This window comes from Saccostrea cucullata, unplaced genomic scaffold (genome assembly GCF_032062105.1).
Source record: "Saccostrea cucullata isolate Sc308-1 unplaced genomic scaffold, CSIRO_AGI_Scuc_v1 ctg769, whole genome shotgun sequence".
NCBI lineage: Eukaryota > Metazoa > Mollusca > Bivalvia > Ostreida > Ostreidae > Saccostrea > Saccostrea cuccullata.
This window is the reverse complement of record NW_026935864.1, coordinates 293,464-313,402: the sequence shown is the minus strand read 5'-3', so window position 1 is coordinate 313,402 and position 19,939 is coordinate 293,464. Positions and strand designations below refer to the sequence as shown.

At 32.1% G+C, this 19,939-nt stretch overlaps 1 protein-coding gene across 1 annotated transcript in view; it reads left to right on the top strand.

Annotated features, from left to right (window-relative positions):
• Positions 1 to 19,723, top strand: part of LOC134244094 (FERM, ARHGEF and pleckstrin domain-containing protein 1-like) — a 31,963-nt gene extending 12,240 nt beyond the window's left edge. Inside the window, exons 9-25 of the mRNA XM_062726372.1 lie at positions 9,022 to 9,256; positions 9,523 to 9,787; positions 10,031 to 10,120; positions 10,379 to 10,509; positions 12,462 to 12,546; positions 12,833 to 13,019; positions 13,540 to 13,590; positions 13,885 to 13,943; positions 14,047 to 14,118; positions 14,380 to 14,448; positions 14,550 to 14,643; positions 14,904 to 14,985; positions 15,132 to 15,241; positions 15,970 to 16,115; positions 16,483 to 16,590; positions 16,921 to 17,072; positions 17,350 to 19,723. Coding sequence (XP_062582356.1) covers positions 9,022 to 9,256; positions 9,523 to 9,787; positions 10,031 to 10,120; positions 10,379 to 10,509; positions 12,462 to 12,546; positions 12,833 to 13,019; positions 13,540 to 13,590; positions 13,885 to 13,943; positions 14,047 to 14,118; positions 14,380 to 14,448; positions 14,550 to 14,643; positions 14,904 to 14,985; positions 15,132 to 15,241; positions 15,970 to 16,115; positions 16,483 to 16,590; positions 16,921 to 17,072; positions 17,350 to 17,440 — 2,027 coding nt within the window. The 3' untranslated portion in view covers positions 17,441 to 19,723. The remainder of the gene's footprint in view (positions 1 to 9,021; positions 9,257 to 9,522; positions 9,788 to 10,030; positions 10,121 to 10,378; positions 10,510 to 12,461; positions 12,547 to 12,832; positions 13,020 to 13,539; positions 13,591 to 13,884; positions 13,944 to 14,046; positions 14,119 to 14,379; positions 14,449 to 14,549; positions 14,644 to 14,903; positions 14,986 to 15,131; positions 15,242 to 15,969; positions 16,116 to 16,482; positions 16,591 to 16,920; positions 17,073 to 17,349) is intronic.
• The last annotated feature ends 216 nt before the right edge of the window (positions 19,724 to 19,939 follow it).

Genomic DNA, 19,939 nt, shown 5'->3' with positions numbered 1-19,939 from the left:
ACATGTTTAATGATAGCATATGGAAATATAACAGTAAATTCAGAGATTGTTAATGTTTTGTTGCAATTAAGTTTTTTTAAAGAAAAATTCAGAAAAAGATAAATTTCTTTTATTAGGAGAATAATTTAGGAACAAATGATGGAGTAGCCTATGAAATTCATTAAACGCCAAGGTATGTGAATTACATCAGTGCGTTAATTACAGTGTAGAGGATTTTTTTTTTTCATTAGAGAATCGAATCAAAATAATTTTTGGAACTTAATTAAAGATTAATTTGAGTACATGTTACATGATCTTTAAAATGGTAATGAAATGCCTAGAATTGATGAAAAAGAAAATACTTTCAGTAGTAGACTTTTTAGGGTCAGTGATTTATTATTCCTTTATTTATTTATTTATTAAAATTATCAAGCCATCAAAATTGATATAACAAATGTTTTTTTTTATCACATACTCAAATATATTTGCTCACTTAATTTTTTTTGCAGTATTGAATCAATTCTCAATCTTATGCTCATAAAGAAGAATCTCATACTTTTTGGGAATGATATTAATTTTTTTGCCATAGATTTTATATTTTTATAGCACACTTTTGTTTATTATATATAATGAATGCATTTTGAAGTAGGCTGTATGTTTTAGGTATTGTTGATATAGCTGTGATAAGAATTTTTGCATGTTATGCATAGATTCTTTTGTTGTGAAGTATTTATTTTCTTTATTTACTTATACTTGTTATTTGTTGAGGTTTTTGTTTGCTTGTTTTTTTTTTTCTTGTTTGTTACGGCTGTTATAGAAAATATATATTTTTTTTTAAGAAAGAGGGCGTATAAGGCGTGGACAATCTCCCGCTCTGAGACAATATGTTTCTCAATTTTCAAAATTAACGGAAAATTTATATTTTTCTTCAATCATGTTCTCAGTAATGTCATCTTCAAAACATTTTATTTTTTTATTTTAATGAATATCATTTATGACTTATCATTTGACAATCTTTTTTCAAAGTTGACAGTAAAGTATAAAATTATTTAGTGGAAAATGGGTTCACTATAGAGCCTTAAAAAATGAATTTTGAACATGTCCTTGAATGGGTCAAGTCTCCATTTTTCGTCAATGCTTAAATGATAGAAAAGTAAATGTGAAATCTATTTCATTTGTCCCAAAAATGGAATCTGAACCCATTCTAAATGAAAATCGAACTTTTCTGAAAAAATGCATGCTTCAACAAACCCGTTCATTTAAATCACACTGACAGACATCGATAACTCGTACACTTTTAGCGTAGTGGTTAATGTGGTCGGTCTTGTGCCAAACCTTGCGCTATGGAGAGAGTTCGAATCATACGTGAAGCTTTTTGTTTTCACATATTTTAAAAAAAATAGATTATTAATAAAATATTAAAACAATGAAATGCAGAGTTAAATGTGTAAAAGATGATGTAAACCATATATTTTTTTAAAAATATCGCTTTCAATAACTTTTAGAATTGAGAAATGTCTTTTCTCAGAGCGGGGGATTGATGTCGCCTTGTACACCTCCATTCTTTGCAATTTCATATCCAACAGCATTATTTACTGATTCATTATCATGGATACATTACAGATTATTTTTTAATTAGTTGCTGCCTCCAAGATTAAGTCTTAAGTGGGGATAAATTTTTTATGCCTGCATGAATATGAAATTTCTATTACTTGAATGATGAGTGATATCAACAAGTTTGTAGAATAGTTATAAAATCCTTGTTGTTATAAATAGAACACGTACAACATGGAAGTTACAGTAACTTACCAAAAAAAAGGTGAACCATATGTTTTTCGCATCCACTACCTGCTTGCATATCAAAATATGCACCTTTAGATATTAAACAGTAATGAAAACATTGAACATATTTTGTAACAAAGCTAAGCATATGATTTCAAAGATTTTTGAAAGAAAGTAGAGCATGCATGAACTGAGTATTTGTTACATAGTCTTGATTTTACTATCTTTATACCCCTATTTAAATCAATGATTTAAGCATGGATCAATATTTAAGAAATGTTGAGATGTTTCCTCATTTGGCATTATGGTTTTTAGAATTGATTTGAGTTCACCTTTAAGATTTCCTGATAATGTAATTGTCTTGAGTTCTGCACCTGCCTATTGTTACGTTGATTGGATTGGAAGCCGTTAGTTACCTGTTATTCTACTACATCGGTTATTGCAAATATCAAAGAGATGTACGCACAACCATTACTCGAATAAATCACAATTGTCATCAACAAATTTCCAATAATTTTTAATTGGTTTCTCCCCTAATTTTGGCTGCTTTCACCAGGAAAAGTATAGAAAATTTACTTTGGATTCGGATTACATGGTCCTTTTTCTAATCCTGGAGATACAAATGAAGACATTTGTGATGACGTCCAATTCCAGCGTCTACATTTTGTGTGGATTCATGGAACAAAATAAATATAATTAATGAAGATTTTCTGTTATGTAGTGCAGATTTACATTTGTATTCCACATGTGCTGTATTTCCAATGGGTATTTCAAGTTGAACTTGGTTTCAAATATACATATGTACTGGTACATATATTTAGGTCAGATTGACCTATATTTCTTTATTTAAACATAAATTGAAAAAAAAGACAGAATTTCTTTAAATTAGATAAAAATATTCAAAGGTAAACTCTTTTCTAGAAGAGTGAATGATTCTGTATTTCATGAGATACTCTAGAGTACATATGATCTCAGTTAATTGTCCTATCTTTGTCATGTTTTGCAGCATAATTGCTTTTTACAAGAGTCATAGATAGATACATCAATATTTAATATAATTGTAGTAAGAAATGTTATGTAATGGATTCAATATAATATAGAAATATATGTTTTAATCAATTTTTAAACCTATAAGGACTTGATGCTATATTTTATCAGAAGAATCGTGTGCTAGGTTTAGAGGATGGTAAGTGATGACTGACATTTGTGACAAGGGATATCAAGTGATCTATAATTATATCAATTATTTATTGCTTATGATGAATTACGGGGTATTTTGAGCAGAAATTTGTGAGCGGAAAATCATGAAATATTGATTTTAATAATAAAAGGAATAAAAAAAGATGAATTAGTCCCAGTGGAATAGTATGTCCATATAGGTCTTTGTTTCTTGTCAGATAAATGTGGTCTAGAATCGTTGAATGGTTTTTTTTTTGTTTGTTACCTTCATCAAGTTTGTATCAAAATGTTTTTTGCACTTGTTAAACGGACAGATCAGAAAAATATGTTTCAGTTAAAACTACCAGTAGCTTTGATACCCCTGAGCAAAACAGACTTAATAGAGATGGCAGAATTCAATATTAAGAGGTGAATTGGTACAGAAACACTTTAATATGAACTGTTATTGGTTTTCCCTAGAGAAAATTAACTTTTCTGGTCACTCAATCTAAGTAAAATCCCAGTGTGTTGAAGTCAAGTCTTTTTAATATAGCAGTCAAGAAGGATAAAAACTACACTTGAATGTATAACTTAATATTCCCAATTTCTGAAAAGGAGAGATGAACCTTTTTGAAGACATCAAAATTTAAGGAGAGATTAGTAAAAAAAAAAAAAATTTCGTGATTTGACGTTAAGTTTTGGTAAAAAAAAAAAAATAAATGATTTCAACCAAAAATTCTTGAAAATTTATCCTGTCTTTATTAATTAATATTAGCGGTTGGCATTGTCATTACATTTTGCTTGGGTTTTTTGCTGAATTTGCAGTCAGGCTAACAATATGTGTGATCAATTTATTGATATAAACTTTATATGATGCTGGCTTTGTTAATTTTCCTTGTGTAGCAGAGAATTGATATTGAATCTATTTTTTTGAATTTTACTTTCATTCTGATTTAATTTTGTGCATTTCAATTATTTTGTGATAAATAAAGTTGTATATTTTTGAGTGTTAAGCAAAGTGACTGTACAATATATTTAATAGAACATCATGGCTGTATATTCGTTTATAAATTTAAAATGAAAAAAATTATCCATTAAGGATAGAAAATATTTATACATTCAGGATTTTTATGATGAACTACATGTATAGATACTTGGGATAAATAATTGTGTTGATATAGGAGGGGGTGGGGGTTGTTGGGGGGGGGGGGCTTCATAAGGATGTCAGATCTCAAAACTGTCTCAGAGTTACTCAGATTTGTGTCTTTTCTTCCAAGTGCCAATGAATGTATACCGCATATACAGTTTATTTTTTGCCCTAGCTGTGCTCAATTTTCATTCTCACACTCTTTCAAAAATGAATTTGCCCCTTTAAAATCTGACCATACATGCTTGTGTTAAAGAAATAACTATCTTTTTTAATATATTGCCCCGATTTAGAATTTGCCAATTTGCAAAAAAGGCAAAAATGAAAGTGAAAAAAAGGGGGGGGGGGGCAAAATGTTGTCATATAAACCTGGCCATTATTAAAAATTTAAGTGAACTTTATTATTTAAAAAGATGTGTATATGAACAACATACTGTATTTATTTAAGGGCTGTGCAAAATTTTAGATCTCCTAGCTGATAAACTAAAAATCAATGTGATCTCACCTTCGACAGTGCTATGTGTATTTTCCTATGATGAACTCAGATAGATGTGCATTTGTTTTAGTTTATTTAAATAATCTAGCTCTTTCTTCAAGCTTTCTCTGAGTAAATTAAAACTTGTACTGGGAAATAGCATGGGTAAATCTCCATGCACTCTTAGCTGTTTACAATTCATTTGTTCCTTGATAATAAGTAAAGCAGCTAGAGAACAGTTTTAATTGCTCACTTTTAATGAATTTTAAATTGACATTCTTTGATTTGTCTGTTTAATTAAGAACTAAGATGATTTCTCAGTTATTGATTATTTCAAAGTTTACACAAAATAATACAATATTCAGGATTATAAATATAAAATTTTCTGTTATATGATGGCCACAGATTTCCCCAATAATGTAGTCCATTACACTCCGAGAAATTATTTTGCTAAATCGGTTCAGTTTGCTACGAATCTTCCATCAATATTAAACCCAATTCTTTGGAATAATGAGATATTGCCATTGTAACCTGCTAGCCCTAGGAAGCTGTCATAGACCAGTCTGCAGTGTTTTATTTGTTTTCTAGACTGGGGGCTGGTTACTTCAACAGTCCTCGATCTCTGTTCATTATTGTCTCCGTTTATAGCCATGGCTCGGATGTTAAGAAATAAGCCAGCAAATTGAACGTAGTTATCCCCCTATGGTGAATCTCATTGATATTTATATACCGGTACATTATGTAAGCTCAAATGCAATTGATATAATTTCTTTGGGGTTTTCGAAGATATTATAGAATGTCATTTTTTTTTTCCAATATTTTTATTTCATAGATTTTTATGCAATATTTTAATTAGTTTTAAATGAAGATATTATTTGCAGCAATGATGTTACTGGCATGTATATTTATAAGTTTGAATCTCAATAGGATTGACAATCATTTTTTAGACATTAAGCTTTAATCATCAAGCAAAGAATTTTTTTTTATTCCTGTTATTTTTTGTTATATGGAAAGTTGTATATATTTATGATATTTTGAATCAATGTGATTTAATTCATATTTCAAGGCATAGATTGTGGTCAGAAAGATTTTTTTCTCATTCTGATGATAACATTTTTCGTCCTGAGAAAAATACTTCATCATTTGATGATAATGTATATATACTGACATCGTTTTTAAATAAAAAGTAAAAATTATTTTAAATTTTCTGTTATTCAACAACAGGTTGGTTTAATAATCATTAGTACAAGTGCTGGTGATCTGAAGCACTCGGGCTAGCTGCACAGGCCTTTTTGCTGTTAAAAAAAAGTTGTGACGCAAAACTAACATGTAGTTTCACACACGACTCCTATTATTGCTATAATTCTCATGTACCATGGAGAGTAATTGGCCAATTATGGAATGAAAAATGAGGAAAATCTGTATCAGTTTTTATTGATTGTATGTAACAACACTGAAATGGTAGAAATTTAATAACAGACTTGCCTGGTGTCAGAAGATGAAATTGTCAGGAGATAATAGTAGGAGAAAGTGTACAATGTTACACAGACACCCACTGTTTTTGGTGAGATGGAGATTACATGAAATAATAACTTGCTATCAGAGAGAACATTCAGAATGGTGTTTTCTTACCCGATTCTGTTCAGAATTGTCAGTCTGGCTCAGAAGAACAGAAGGGAAAATATGCTGATTTTACCGGCGAAGGGGGAAGCTGTTCTACATGGCTTAGGGGTGAATAATCATCATTGTGTTGACAAAAAACAAGGAATTGGTTATTTAGTTCAAGGAAATGCTGTTTTGTAATCAATCCTTATGAAATATATCTTATGAAAGGGAAAAAGCTTCAAATCAAAGCAATCAGGAAAAATCAGAACAGTTCAGAAAGATATTTCAGTTGTGAGTTGAGTGCCAGTAGGTTGAAAAAGACATAATGGAGCATCAAGATGAATACCTAATCAGGGAAAATTCCATTGACAAATCATGAAATGTTTTTACTGCCAAGAAGGAGGGATTTTCATGGATATTGAAAATTACCCACAATGCATTTGCATGAATTTGATTGGTCAGATCATGCTTTAAGGTAGGTACCAAATTTATCTTTGTGATTGGCTGACAGTTTATGATGTCATGTGTAGACGACTTATTGTTTGATGTCTTGTGAAGATCCTGTTATTATCAATATTTCATTAAATTTCTCTTTCAGCTCAGATATATTATTTTTACTAAGAGTTTTATTTGTCTGTCTTTTTAATTAGAGGAATTGTTTGAGAAACAAAGTGACAACTCTCTGACAATATGTAGTAGGCAGAGCAGCTAACAGATTTCCAATACTTGGTTTTGTATCGTTATTTTCAGTTGATCTGTGTCTTAATACCAGGGAGGGTTTTAGAATTCATCCATTAACTCTGCTTTTAATAATAGATAAAAGTACAGCTATACGTGCCAGAATCTTGATCACAGAATCACAGAGAAACACAGCATTCTGCACTTTATAACAAATCATCTTGTCTTATCCAGAGATAACACAAGAGATTACAATTCAAAGAGAAAATTATTTCATACTGAACGTTTATTACCAGAGGTATAGAAGCAATTCTGACAAAAAAGAACTAGAGTTAATTTCCATGAAAATGAGCCTTTATAGGGAATATATAGAAAAACAAATTAGGTAGCTGGATAAATATAGAAAAAATGGCTGGCTCCTAAATTGGCATGTTTGGTGTTATTTGGAACTTGGCTGATCATTATTCTGGTGGAATATTGATGTCCGTTTACACATCGCGCGAGTCACTGACCACTGGCGGCAGTGGCTAGTCACTTATGAAAAATCCATTACGCCTTATTTGTTCGGCATCGTAAACAGGAATGAGGAGAAACAATCGTGAAGGCAGATAATTAATTTGTTCCCATTAGTTAAAATTCCTGATTTTATTAAGTGGACGATAGTATATTTATCTTGTTTCTATCAGTGTCAGGCTGTTGGGTTAATATTGAATAAATATTTGGAGAATGGTATTTGGTACAGTGTATGGTATTATTATAATCCATGTATAATGATTTGTTTGTATTTAATTAACAAACTGGTTACAACTTGTAAAATTGTAGCCAAGACTTGCTAAATAGAAGGGAAAAAAGTCATATGCAATGAATACGATAATTGCTCAATGATGTTAGTTCAAAAATTTATCATATGTGATAACCTTTGATAGGGATTTCCTGAGTCAGGTGGCCTTAAAATCATAATTTAATAGATGTACATACATGCAAATTATACAAACTTACAGAAGAGAAGGGGAGGGGGGGGGGGGCGTCACAAAGATTTATTTGAATTTTTATTGTTGAATTACTAAGAACTGTATGATGAATTTTACATGGGTATCATTTCATGGAGAGAATTCTGTGCTGATATATGTCATGTACAGGTATTCTAGAAGAGAACTGTTTGTGAAAATCTTGATATGTTTGTCCATTATATAAGATTCTGCTACTGTTCTGAAAACGATGCCAAATGGAAGGGATTTATTAGATAACAGATTGTCTGAGAAAGACTTCAAAGTATTGAAAATCAATATTTCTTCCTCCAAAAGTCTGAAGAATTCCTAGTTACTGTTAACAGTAGGAAGTTAATATCATCAGCCCAATCTTTTCTTTTGGAGATTCGGATTTCGAGGGATAATGCCATGTTCTCTGTTGTTCCAAATTGATCTCAAATTTCTCTTTTCCATTTCTTGAAACTCAATTAGCAGTTCTAATCGAGGCATATTGTTGAACATTATAGCTTCAGTGCTTTCAGCTTATTTGGTATAAAAAACAAATGTCATTGTACTCATTGTTGACAGGTCTCAATTATTTTTTCAAATTTCAATTTCTTAATCTCCATGTTATTAATGAAGAATTCTTTTGGAAACAATTAACAATAGCAAGTTTTCCAAAGAGTATTCTTAGAGTTATCAATACTTTATTACAAGTTGTCTCAACCATATTGATGCTTTTCTACTTAATAATTATTTGTGTATTGTCAATTTGAAACCTGACTTTTTCATTTACTTTCACTACTTTTTATTGTTAAGAATAAGGTACTTATTCCTAAAAGAAAATAAATGAGGAAAAAGATAAAATAGTATTATGGGGAGATGGCAATGGGGTGTATGCTTCTAAAGCTACACACACAAATAGTGAATTGTCAGGGACATCCAGAATTGTTTAAGTCTTGAGTGACCATATTAACCAAATTCAATATTTTATTCGATTAAAAACTACATGAACTACTTGATAAGAAATATTACTTCATTATAACAAGGTTTTGGATTTATGCCTAATTCGCTAGAAAGATATTTTACTGTTTTTGATACATGAAGATTTTACAGCTCTGTAGCTGAAAACAGAAACTTTTAGTTATTTCTTTATAAATTTATGAGATTTTTACAGAAAATATACTGCACTGGAAACTAATGACATGAAATCTTTGCTTTTTGTACAGATTTACCTCCCCCTTACCCAGGCTTTGCCCACATTCAGTCCTCCCCCGAGCCGCTGGAGAGCTACGGTGCCTTTGGAGACAGGAAGTTCTCGGCGCCTGTCCTGGGCTCCAATGATATGCGGGGCATAGACCGACAGGAAGATCATCACATTGTCCGAAGCGATGAAGTCGAAAACATTCCAGAAACTGTGCAGGAAGAGCCCGATCTCGAGGAATTCCCACCCCCAATGATAAGGTACCACTCACACTTTGGATCATTTATAAGATTAATATAGGCAAGAAAAAAAATTCTGTGAGTAGACGGTCTCATAAAATGATGTGAATATAAAGTTCTCCTGAATTAAAGTGATTAACTGTACTGTATTTCTTATGCATATTTCTTGCACTCAAAAGTTGTTTTACAGTATTTTATTAAAATCTTCTGCAGTCATGATGGGCATTTTCTAATTCTAAAAAAATGATTTCTAATTATCTTCTTAATGTCTGTTTTATTATTTACAGGAGCAATACTGATCTCAACAGAATGTCCCCGCTCCCCGTGGAGACCCCCATCGTGTATCAGGAAGAGGACGACTACCCTCCCCCACCTCCCCCACCACTGAATGAAAGTGACCTCCATCTGACCCCTGTGAACCATAGGTCAGTCCCACCTGAGTCTGTGATTAATCAAACCGTGATAGAGGATCATGGGATACACGGCAATGTTAGTATTCTCAGCTCCTCCAGGACGGAGGATTCTGAAGATGATCCAAAGAAGAAAAACAAGGTATAAAGTTGTGGCCTAATTTAAAATATGTTTATGGAACAAGGACTCTTTTTTTGTGGTGTTCATATTTAGTATTGCTAATCTTGCCAACTTGGCAACTTTTTAATTCCAATACGATTTAACTCTGCTTCATGCCCATTCTCGATATTCTACAACTTTTTCTGCACAACATAGAAATTTAAGTCAGGTGAATTGTTCTATGTTGTATATGTGTTGATATATTTTTGTGTTGGTCATTGACAGAGACACCTAGTGGACAGAGCTTACTACATTGCCAAGGAACTCCTAATGACAGAAAGGACCTACAAGAAGGACCTAGAAGTCATCACCATGGTAGGATTCTCTTATAAGGATTTAGTTTAACTAAAGCAAGGAATGTCGTACTGAGGATTTAGTTTGTACTGAGATTTAGATACTGTGACAACCTGTGTTGCTAAGTTTGTCTACAAAGAATAAATTCATTGTATATGAAATATCTCTGAAATAACATTGGCCCAATACCCCAGGTATGTTTATGACTTCAGTAGGGCTGAAGCAAGCATGTCGTCATTTCTATTATAAACTGACATAATGTATTTTTAATTTACACAGTGGTTCCAGAATGCTGTACATTTTGAGGAGGGATTGCCGGACTACCTGACTAACTTGTTTGTCCATTACGGTCCTCTGTACGACTTCCATTGTCAGTTCCTTAAAGAAGTGGATCAGCGACTCTCCATGTGGTGCGTAGTCTTATTTTATACTATTATAGCATGGTGATGAGTAGTTAGAATGATCTAACTGTGTCTCGGTACAAGCCCTCACCACAGTTAGAATACGTCCCATATATTTGCAATGTAGCAAATCGGAGCGGATCCGCTCCGAAACGATTTTGAAGAACATAAAAGGATTTGCATTGGGTATAACTATCAAATTAATCAAAACAAACCTTTCTGAGATTGCTTATGCCTTTTATCCCAGAAATTAATCCATCTAAAGATGAAAATCCAATTAATTTTCTCAACGTTTTTCTCTCGCTTCAAATTTACCTGCCATGTTTACATTCAGAACGCTCTAGATTGTTCGTAGTAAATGCACTGAGTTATAGTGAGTACGAGTTATCACCCATGTTTCTTTTGCTACATTACGAATACACGGAACAAATTCTATTGTTAAACCGGGTCCGTAGGACAATATCATTCTAACGATAGAACGTTCTAATCTAGGTGTTGAGGTCAATCTAGGGATGCAGACAACCAAAGCATTTGTTTGTTGTGAGACTTTGCTTCACTTAAAGAGAGCTTTCGTTGCATTGAGCTCTGTAATCTGATTACATACGCTTTTACAGTAAACCTTATATATTATTCAGAAATCATGTCTTATGTATACAATGTAAAGTTTAAGTCCATTGCAGTAAATTCAAAAGTTTTATATGTTGTCACTAATCTGGGATGTTGTCTTCTCTGCTCTATTCCTTTGGAACCAGAAATGTGTGGATTAGTTTTACTGTACCTGACAATACATTGCAGCTCTTTTTTCTCTCTCTCATGAAAACTAGAAAAGTTTAGTAAGACTGTTTAGCACCATACATTTTTAAGCCACATCTTTTATCCATGTTGAAATATCCTGCGGGGAGCCTCTTAACAACTGACAGTATCACAGATGACTCTAATGACTTTAGAGTCACACATTGTATCATATTCCACAGAGAGCTGAACTGTCAGATAGCGATCATATCACCAGAACAATGCATTTGAAGTTCATTATATTCTATTGATTGTGAAGCTAATTTCTGAACTCAGGTTATGATATCCTTCATTGTCACTACCTGAATGACTTGGGGAAAAGTTGAAAAGCAGTCGTGGATATTAATGTATCAAACTGCATGTAATGAAATTTCCTGTCACCATTGACTTGAGTTTTTCAAAATGGAAAAGAGAGAGAGAAAAATTAGGTATATTTCTGGTGCATGTTCCATTTGAAAGGTATTGAAACTGAAGCACAAATGTAGTAAAAAGTCAAGGTAGTAAATTTTGCTCCCTCCATAGGCTAACGAGCCTTGTTTAGTCTGCTCCAGCAGATGGGCCATTACGTCCTTGTGTCTGCATTATCAATTTTCTAATGGACTGGTAAATTGTACAAGCTTCCTGTTGCTTCACAAGTAGGCTTTTATCCACTCACGTCCCTGACCAAGTGTCAATCAATGGTAGAGGGTCCTAATGTCTGCCCTGCTGGCAGACTGTGATGGATCACCGCAGTGCCAGGGGTTCAAGGATTGTTCATAGGGGAATCTTTCCTGATAATTATACCTTGGAGTTAGGGGGTTGGGATGGGGTAGTGATTGGGGGGGGAGGGTGAGGTATGAATGCAAAATTTATGAAACTAAGTTTAAAATCAGAACTGAAGGTCAAAAGCATGAATCTCTAGATCTGTTAAAACTTTTTCCATATCATTACAAATAAGGTATAAAATAGATGGTTGAATAATTGTACAATTTTATGGCTAGTTATTTTTAGTTGTAGTTTATAAGAAAGTTAATTTCATAGAAGTTGGATTGCTAAGAATCAATGCACACTAAAAAAATTAACAATGTATAAAAATGTCTTATGTTTTAATTACTGTATGAGCATTGTGCAACAAGGCGTTGTCAACTGTGAAGTCACTTTCATGACTGAGGTTATTCATTGTGTTACAGGGAGGGCAAGTCCAACGCTCATTTAAATGGAGACTACCAGAGGATAGGGGACATTATGACAACCACATTTCCAAAGGTTTTACCAGTGAGTGCTCATCCTCCTTATAAAGATGGAATTTTTTACAAGACATGTGATTTATTGCTGAATTTACCCTGTCAAAATTTTTGTTTAAAGATTAAGATAAATGTAATCATTTCATGCCATGTTCATTGAATGTCAGCAAAAATCAGAAATATACCGGTATGTTTTTCCCAATAGAATGCAACTGTTTATTTCTGTTTATTTTCTATATTAGTAAAGAATACATGTACAATGTATAGTGTTTATGTCACGTACAGTAAGGAATAAAGAATTCTCTTGTGTTCTTTAGCTTTATAGAAATTATCTACAACGACAGGAAGAAATTCTCTTGGACCTGGAGCTGGCGTTAAAGTCCCATAAAGCTTTTGAAGCCATGTACAGAGACTTTGAAAAACAAAAAGTGTGTTATCTCCCTTTGAATTCCTTTCTCCTTAAGCCAGCACAGAGAATTCTACACTACAAACTTATTATGGAGCGTAAGTCATGTGTTCACTCAGATTTATGTAACAAGAAATCATACAATTACACAAAGGCAGCATTATATGATGACAATGATATCATTATGAATACAGTAAAAGACGCTTACAGGTGTAACAAAATGCCAAGGATGGAAAATTTGTTTCATTGTAAACGTATAATGTAACATTTTTTATCCGTTAGATTCACAATGTGTTTAAAACCAATAGGGAATGAAAGTCACTTCTTTATAAGGGTATATTTATTATAAGAGTGTTTGCTATAAGCGAATTTAACTGTATTGTATATAAATTAAAATTGCAGTGATAATTTTGAAAGATCTTTGTTTACTTAATTTATACAGATATAAAATATTTTCTCTAAAATTGGTAAAATGATAACAACTTGAATTGCCTACGGAAATTGCAATTATCTTTATGTTTATTGTATTTTGATGCTGTGCACAGATATTGATGTACTTTAGAAATACAGAAGAAATATTACTGGGTATTTTCAATTTTTTTGTGACTTTTATTTCAGGTTTAACAAAACATTACACACTTGACCATCCAGACTTTTCTGACTGTAAAAGTGAGTATAAAACACTACTGGAAACTTGTATGAAGTGATATCATCCCGGTGATGTTATGATTTTTATAGTCTCTTTGATTTTAAAGAGAGATATGATTCTCTGGAAACAGAACTGTGCATGTAGGTCAATAAATCGGATCTTATTTAGCATAGAAAAATACATTCATCCCAAAATTTGCTGACTAATTTTTTTCCCAAAGCATTTTTGAATTCATATTTTTGTTTTAAATAGTAATATAAAGATTTAGGAATGAATGCCATTTCTTTTCATAATATGGATGTTTTGTATTGTAGATGCCTTAAGTCAGATAAATGCTGTGGTCTCGGAATTTAGTGATTCGATAAGGTCACAGGTAGGTCTCATTCTTTTGAATCTGTAGATTCTTCTGTAGATTCTCCACCCCCCTCCATTATCGTAAGTTTCTACCTCAGTTTGAATTTTGTCTCTCTTTTCAGGAGAATCTCCAGAAGCTGATAGAGTTACAGAGAGATTTAGTGGGGATAGACACACTTGTTCACAGAGACAGGGTGAGAGTGAGATAGAGTTTGTTATTCTCTATCAATATAGATAATTTTTGTCCAGATCTTCAAACATTGCTGAATAGGCCTTTATGATAGAATGATTCAGAAATTAACAAAAATGTTTCCTCCAAAAAAAAAAATTCAGATTCCAAAATTTTTTTGCAATTTGCATTTTGAATTCATTATTTTTTTTATTGTATCATTTAATGGACATGTCTAGTTGCTTATACATTTGATTGATAGTATGTTTTCTACTTTTCTTTGTAGATCTTCATCAGAGAAGGATGTCTACAGAAATTTTCCCGTAAAGGTTACCAGCAAAGAATGTTCTTCTTGGTATGAACAGTCTGGTGTTTTCATTTTAAATTGTAGAATGTCAGTTTGATTATTTAGTTTTGTAAAAGCTTATACTTGATCTTTTGCTTTTGTTTTGTCAGTTTTCGGATTTCTTGGTGTACACTAGTCGAGTGGCGTCCTCTGTTCTCCAGTTCAAAGTTCACGGCCAACTTCCTCTGCGAGGAATGATCGTAGGTTTTCAACAATTTTCCAATATTTGCTAAACATTTGATTCTTTAAAAAAATAATACAGTTCTTTTGTTTGAAATACAAGTATATGAATTAAGTTTTATGTGGTATAAGAGGAGTTGTGGATAAGAGATGGGTACCCCAAAAGCGTTATCAATTTGACATTAAGTTTTATGTGAGTTATCAATTTGACAGTTTTGAGAGTTACATTGCCCTCTCTTGTTGTGATGTTTACAAATGTTTCTCCCATTTCCTTACACAGGTAGAGGAGTCAGACCATGCTAAAATGGCAGTAGCCAACAGCTTCGCAATCTACGGTGGAAATAAATGCATCTTAGTGGCAGCAAGGTTAGATTTGTAGTAGTTGTTTAAACAATTTAATGTTTTTATACAAAAAAAATTGAGAAGTACGTCTTTTAATATTTTAATTTTTAAATAATTTATTGTATTTGCTCTGAATTAAATGAAAAATGTTCTATTGTTTTGTTTTTTAGCTATCAAGAAGAAAAAGACAAGTGGATTGAAGATCTGAATGCAGCCATAATACAAGCCAAGAGTCGAGGGGATGATAAATTCCGATATCCTAGTCTCAAATCCTCAACAAGTAAGTAAAGTGTAGCCACAAGTCACAGGGATGATATATTCAGATATCTTAGTCTTGAATCCTCAAAAAGTAAGGACATGACACAACAAATATTGTTTTTTTGCAATCAATATCCCAGTTTCAAATCTCCCATTGTGAGTACATTTCATACTCAAAATCATGCAGACATTAAGTTTTTGAATCTGGTCTTAAATCCTCAACAAGTAAGCACAGGTGTACCAGATGCCCCGGGATGTTAAGTTTGTATGCCCAAGTCCCATACCCTTATCAAACGCATGATGTGAAAACAATCTGTTCCATGGATGATAATTTTGATAACCCAACTGTCCAAAATGCAATGAAAATAAGTTTATCATTTTCATGAATGTACAAACAAGCCAAAAGATGAAGGGGTAAAAAGCTCTACTAGGAGTTCAGTAAAATGTTATAGTATGAAGGTGGTAAGTTCTGGTCTTCAATTCTTAAAAGACTAAAATCTGAAAAACTAATGGTCATAGGTAATATACATGTTAGTTGTATTATCCTAGTTCCAGAATTCTCTGTAGACAAGTTTGAAAAATACCTCTTTTCATGTGGTTAAGATATGTACATGTGTACAATGTATATGTATTATAAGACTTTATATATTAAAGAATGAAATGCATATAAATTTGTTTCTATTGTTTTCATTTTGATCATCAGAAATAAAATGACTGTATATTGTCTAATCAATTAATAAATATTTGCAGGTTCCTCGGACAATGTAGGGGTGGATGGAGAAGTTAACGGGGTGTCACAAGACAAGAACGTCCAGCACCGGGCCAACACCACCATGCACGTGTGCTGGCACCGGAACACCAGCGTCAGTATGAGGGATCACGAGAGAGCAATTAAGGTATCCACAATAACTGACTGAAAACTGACAATAAGTAACAAACATCAGCAATAGTATCAACAACATCTGACCTAAATCAATCAGAAACTGATATCAAATTAATCAACAATAACTGACCTTAATCAGCAGTAGGTGACCTAAATCAGCAATAATTGACCAAGCTAAATCATCAGTAACTGATCATTGGCAATCGCCAACAACTGAATAAAAACATTGAGAATTTTATGTACCATCAGTTTTCTACCACAAAATATTTATTCAACCTTTGTATTTATGCATGAATATTGATTTATTTGTTTGCTTTATCTCTGAATGCCATAAAGGGAGATAAATGGAGGATATGATGAATTTCTTGTTGACTTTTCAGAACCAGTTGAGTGGGTACCTACTGAGGAAGTTTAAAAATAGTAACGGCTGGCAGAAGTTGTGGGTCGTTTTCACCAACTTTTGCCTTTTCTTCTTCAAAACATATCAGGTATGTTTTTAGTTTGCTCGTCAAATGTAGGCTTGATTCAAATGTGTTTCTGTCTTAAGCAGTATTCAAGCAGATTTCCAAGTCCAACTTTGATGAATTTGACAGCTTCAAGATAATGTCCTCCATTGAAATTAATATTTTTGTGTAAAGTAATAAGCAGTGAATTGAAGAAATTGCTTGTTTTGAGATTTACAGATATAAAAATATACTACATGCCAACTTTTGAAAATTTTCTTGGGAGTATATTTATGCTTTTCAAGTTGTGGCTTGATAAGATTTAAGTATTATACACTGGTACATGTCTTTATTAAGATGCCTTTCTTTTCACAGGATGACTTCCCCTTAGCCAGTCTGCCGTTGCTTGGTTACGCTGTAAACACGCCGGAGGAGGAAGATGGCATTCACAAAGACCATGTGTTCAAGCTTCAGTTCAAAAATCATGTCTACTTCTTCAGAGCAGAATCTGAGTACACATTTGAAAGGTATGGCATATATTTCTAACAGTAATAAATGCTAACTTTATGCATTTTTAACCTTGCATAATGGGAACAAGTAGTCTTGCAGTGTGTGTGGCTTTTGATTTTTCACTTGTTTGAATTTTCAGCATTTTTAACATAAGTATCCTACATTTTTTTATGGTACAGTGAGAATTAAAAAAAATTGTCAATATGACATTTTAGTCTTGTAGAAGAGACATCAATAAGGATTTTTTTTAATCCCTGTATTGTCAATATTTTATGTAGTAGTATTTTATTTCAGGTGGATGGAAGTGATCAACAGTGCAACAAACAGTGCCAGGAGAATTCGCCTCTTTAGTCGATTGGACAGCAATCAGCCAATCAGCTCTTAGCAGTTCTTCTATTGGACAGAAATTAACCAATCAGTTTTCAGCACAAAGCTTTTTTTTTTTTTAATTATTGAATCATGGTATTGAAATATGTTTATTAGAACACATACAGCAGAAGTGGATTTTGCAGTGAAAAATAATTCATTAAATGCAACCACCAAAAAAAAAAGCCTCAACATACAATGTTACATTTATTGGTACATGTACTGTGGAACTGCACCATATCGTATCAAACTAATGTGAACAAGGATTCCATCAAATTTACACAGAGATCATTTGCCTAGTCAAGCTATTCGCACTTTTAGTTTTATGTTTTGTTGCATCTTGTTTTACATGAATAGGTTTTGAATTTTATTCCCCCTGCCAGCAGCTGTATTAGAATCTATGCAATACAATACAATATAAATCGTGTTTATATTTGATGTAATAACAAATTATAGACATTAGGAATCAAAAATGACAACATGCATCCATGTAAACACACTTCCATAAAGGGCCCGAGCCAGATCTAATGTACAATGTTATTCATATGCTGCTACTTTTAATTTCATACTCATTAAGCGTCACCCACAATAACGTGTGTAACCAGTGTATTTTATTTACGATAACTCTGTATTATGCAATTAAAGGAGGAAAAAAAAAATTACACAGAAAGGAATAACATAAGAATTAATGGCAGCATTAGATATGTCTGTGTTGTGTACCCATTCCAGGCTATACAAAATACTAGAACAATGTATCGATGTAAAAGTAGAAATAATGTGTTTATTGTAATAATTATTTTATCATACTTAGGTATTCGTTAGGAAGTTATATTATTTTTTTTTTGTATAAACATATTTAAGGTATTATGGACAGAGTTACTCCTTTTATAATTTCTACAAAGCTGCAAAATCTGGCCTAGGGGCAGTAAAACTTAGACGAGCTCACTTTTGATCTCGGTCTAACTTTTCCCAAAGCAACTAACAGTGGAAAAGTGAGACTAAGCTCAAAAGTGAGTTTGTTTAAGTTTAATGGCTCCTAGGCCTGCACTATGGTAGTGATTTTTTTTAATTTAGAAAGTTTCAACTATAAAATTTTTAGTGTATAGTCTCTGTTTTGTAATAGACTGTTCTAAGCTGTCTACTGTGACTATATACCGAAGACACATGAACTCTATATGAAATTTTGTCGCCTAATTAAGGAAACAGTTAATTATTAATTACCATTTATAATCAGGTTAGGGAGCATTTTATTCAAATACACAAAAACCTTTACATGCTTCAATTTTGTTTTGTTTTTAATTTCTGATAACAAAATTAATTTGCTATTAGCCCATTAAATTTCTCTAAAAACTTAGAAAATAAAATGGATTTGTAGCCTTTACAAAATTTTTTTAAAGCAGTATTTCAATAAGGACTTGGCTATTGCATCCTTTTTTTTTGTAGGAATGTGAAGTTTTTGTTATACATTTAGCTTTTTTGTTTACAATTTTATTTTAGTTTAAGGTTGTTGAGAGAGGAATTTTTATTTAACCTTATTTTTACAAGAGATTTATTTTCTACTCTGTGATTTTGTGGAAGAAAATTTTTAATTAATATTCTAATTCTATATATTTCTAAAGGGGAAAAAATTATCAGTTTTAGTTGCCTAGCAACAAATATTTTGGTGATTGAAAATGAGAGATTATAAAATGATCTCTTGATATGCACATATTTATTTCACCTTTGCTTAAAAGGGGAAAGTTAATTTACCAAAATGAAAAAAAAAATGTGCTAATTAAACTTTAAATATTTGCAAGCTTGTTCAATTCATCTATGATTTATATCAATGCTACATGTAGATAAAAAGCTAACTTTCTGATGCTTTTTGTTTCTTGAAGTCTGTGTTCATTGGTAATTGATGTTCTAAACACTTCACTGAAGAAGTATTGACTATTCTTTATGCATTTAATGTACTTGAAGAAAGGTGCATGATATATGTACCCATTTTCCATTATTGATGAAAAAAAGTATATTTTATTTCAGAATGCAATATAACCTTTGTTGTTTTGAACTTATGAAAGACAATAATGTATTAGAAAATCAAGATCATGTTTAATTACATGTATAGGAGGTTGTCTTTATACATGTAAAACTTCGACACAAGGAATTTTTGTAAAACATAAATGTATCTGGAATATTTATTTTTCCTGGTGCTTATATATCTAGAGAATTGTACATAAGAAATACACAACATGTTAACTTGTGAATACTTTATAAAATGAAATGAATTTTTTTTAACAATAAATTACACTTAAAATTATCATTATTAGTGTTTGAATTCTTATGTAGGTGTTGTTTTTTTTTCTACAACAGCTATGTTTATTCCCCACTAGCTAATGAAGAAAGCATTTGACTTTTCAATAGTCTTTAGCTCTCCATATCTTGTTGCAATATTATGAATACTGAATATATTAATATTACCACCTGAATGAGGTTTGTCTCTCAGATGATTCGATTTGCAAGTACATGTGTTACTTAT